Below are 2858 nucleotides of genomic sequence, written 5' to 3' on the forward strand. Positions count from 1 at the left end.
CAAATGTCTATCAGCCTCAACCAGTATATGGTGATCGTTTTAAAGGTGCTGATGGTATCTTGATTGCTACCTTAGGGTATGGCCTTAACGAATACCCTTTTCTTAACTCAGATCATGGGAGATATAGGCCTATTAAAGTTATTGAGCAACATCTAGCAGTTCTAAGTCCTGAAGATAAGAGTCAGAAGTCTGAGAAAACTTACGATCATTGGATCACTTCTCCTTGGATTATAAACAGCTACACAAAAACATCTGACTTTATTGTGTGCCAAACAACAGACCCTGATGGATTCATTGTTAATGGTGCTACTGCAAAAGCTCTTAAGCAGCTGAAGTTAATCTGGGATAAAAGGAAAGGAAGTTATGACAACCTCGTAGTCCTAATACCATATGGTGGTCAATACATGGAGGATGAAATGCAAGAGATATATGAAGCCACAAATGAAGGTATAATCATTGTTTGTGCTGCTGGAAGAGAAGGAGGCGATGTGGTTTTTCCTGCTGCTTTGGGTTCAGTTATCTCTGTGGGGGTGGCTGGGACTGGACCAAAAGGCAGAGAAATTGATGTGTCTATAGACTTTGAAACTCGACCGGCAAGACTAGTCAACTATGACAAGAAAGAAGTAGAATTACCAAGAGATTGTGGCATAGCAGCTGCTAGAGTTGCTGGTCTTATTTCTTTACTACTCTCTCGTATCAATTCGATCATGAAGGAACCAGGAAAATACACCGACAATCCCATAAAAAATATGGCTATGCACATTAGAGATTCAAAACCCAATTTTTTACACACCTATGTGATCCGCGAGTTGATAGTTAACGAAGGCAATGGATCCCATGATCCACAGCTTGGATATGGAGATGGTGAGCAAATTATACTATCACTTTTAGAGATGGATCCAAGCTTTTTAATTCAGAAGCTGGCTAATATAGTTTGTGGTCAAATGAATACTGAAAAAGTGGATGAAACGGATGGTGACAAAATCAAAGAAACAAGTGAAAAGTTCCATGATCTCAAAGGGAAAAATATTCATGTGGGAATAATTGATGATTTTAAAGTTGCACCGCCTTCAGATTCAATCGAAAAGTTTAAATGGCAGCCTCATCCAAAAGATTTACATGGCGACAAATGTGCTATGGTGTTAAGAAATGTATCTTCAGAATGCCAAATATGGTGTCTCAATATTCGTACTCCTGGTGTAGATTCAATAGTTAAATTTTTTGAGGACTGCATATCTGAAGAATACAAGACAATTGATGTCATCTCATGCTCTATGGGGATCCCTTGTTTTCATCTTGGTCTGTGTACAGCAGTTGATAAAGCAGTCCAAGCTGGTAAGATAATTGTTTTTGCTGCCGGTAATTGTGGGTTGAGTCAGCAAAATTCGATTTTCTATCCTGGTCGAAATGGCAATATCATTGTTGTTGGAAGAGGAGATGGATTTTACAATCGTGCTAGATATAGTTCTGCTGGAAGAGAAATGGATTTTCTTGCTCAAGTGCAATGTGTTAAACCCAACAAGGCCTCTTCAGGCACGTCATTTGCAGCTCCAGTCGTAGCTGGATACATCGCATTATTGCTTGAGTTTATACAGAAGGAGATGGAATATGATAGGATAGAAGTTTGGTCTGGCAAAAAATGGGAGAACATACCAATATCTAAAGCAGCTCGAAATGTATATGCAATGCGTGCCCTTTTGAAGTTACTCGTTGTAAAACCACAAGTTCATTCAGAAACTGAAGGATTTGGTTGTCTCAATTTCTCTGCGCTCTTTCCTGAGTATGCTTCTGATGGTTTGGAACAAAGTGATGCAAAAGCATTCAGCACAGAACTAGCCAAAAAAAAAATACGCCAAGCACTGAAAAAATTTTACAAAAGGGACATTAATTTGGTTGCTGTTTAGATAGTTTTGTTATTTTAGACATGTGTGAATGTTAAGTTTTTTTATTAATTATAGTATTAGGCATGTGTGAATAATTTAGTCATGAGATTTTGTTTTAACATTTTTATGAATGTTTTTCCTAGTGTTAAAATGTGTGAATTTGATTTTTAAAATGATCATTTTTACAAATAACTAAGTACCTATATAACATGGAGTTTACATAAACTTCTTCAGTTTCTCTTTATAGAGTACCAGTAAAGAATTTCTTCAACATTAATATCATAATAATAGTTATTGTTATTATGACAAAAGAATTAATAATAATAATATTAAAGTTAAGTTCTCTTATGCAATACTGCTGGCATTAGAAGCAATCCTCGGCCAAATATCAGCACATTCCTTAGCCACTGGACCAGCTACTGTTGAACCTAATCAATAAAAATAGTGCAAATCATAAAACATATGTATCAGATATTGTATTTAAAATGGGGATAATTCTGAAGCTGTTTTTTCGGGAAAAACCACAGGTATTTTTCAGAAGTCGGCTCGTTTTTAAAATGTTCAGAACTTTTAAAAGTTGAAGTTGGAATCAGCTCAAACTTTCTACAGAGCAAAAGGACATCAATATGTATCAGAAAATGTAATAAAAAATTGGGATGATTTCGGAGCCATTAAAAAAACCATGGGCTATAATAATATAAGGTATTTTTCAAAAATTGGCCCATTTTAAAAAATTGCCATAACTTAAAAATTTCTTATCGGAATCAATTCAAACTTTTTACACAGCATAAGTACATCAATATGTAAAAGAAAATGTAAAAAAAAATTGAGATAATTTCGGAGCCATTTTTTGGAAAAAAAAAACCATGGGCTATAATAGCTTTGGATATCTTTCAAATAAAGTGGAGTCATACCTTTCATTTCTCCTTTGACATTCACAATAACACCAGCATTATCTGATAAAGAGAATGAAAA

At 35.2% G+C, this 2858-nt stretch overlaps 1 protein-coding gene across 1 annotated transcript in view; it reads right to left on the reverse strand.

Moving 5' to 3' along the window:
* Positions 1-2112: 2112 nt before the first annotated feature.
* LOC100638361 (60S ribosomal protein L23-like) overlaps positions 2113-2858 on the reverse strand; it is a 1981-nt gene continuing 1235 nt past the window's right edge. Inside the window, exons 3-4 of the mRNA XM_020003719.1 lie at positions 2798-2857; positions 2113-2311 (exon numbers count right to left, since the gene is read on the reverse strand). Of these exons, the coding sequence (XP_019859278.1) occupies positions 2229-2311; positions 2798-2857 (143 nt within the window). The 3' untranslated portion in view covers positions 2113-2228. The remainder of the gene's footprint in view (positions 2312-2797; position 2858) is intronic.

Source organism: Amphimedon queenslandica, unplaced genomic scaffold (assembly GCF_000090795.2).
Source record: "Amphimedon queenslandica unplaced genomic scaffold, v1.1 AMPQUscaffold_12558, whole genome shotgun sequence".
NCBI classification, from domain to species: Eukaryota; Metazoa; Porifera; class Demospongiae; order Haplosclerida; family Niphatidae; genus Amphimedon; species Amphimedon queenslandica.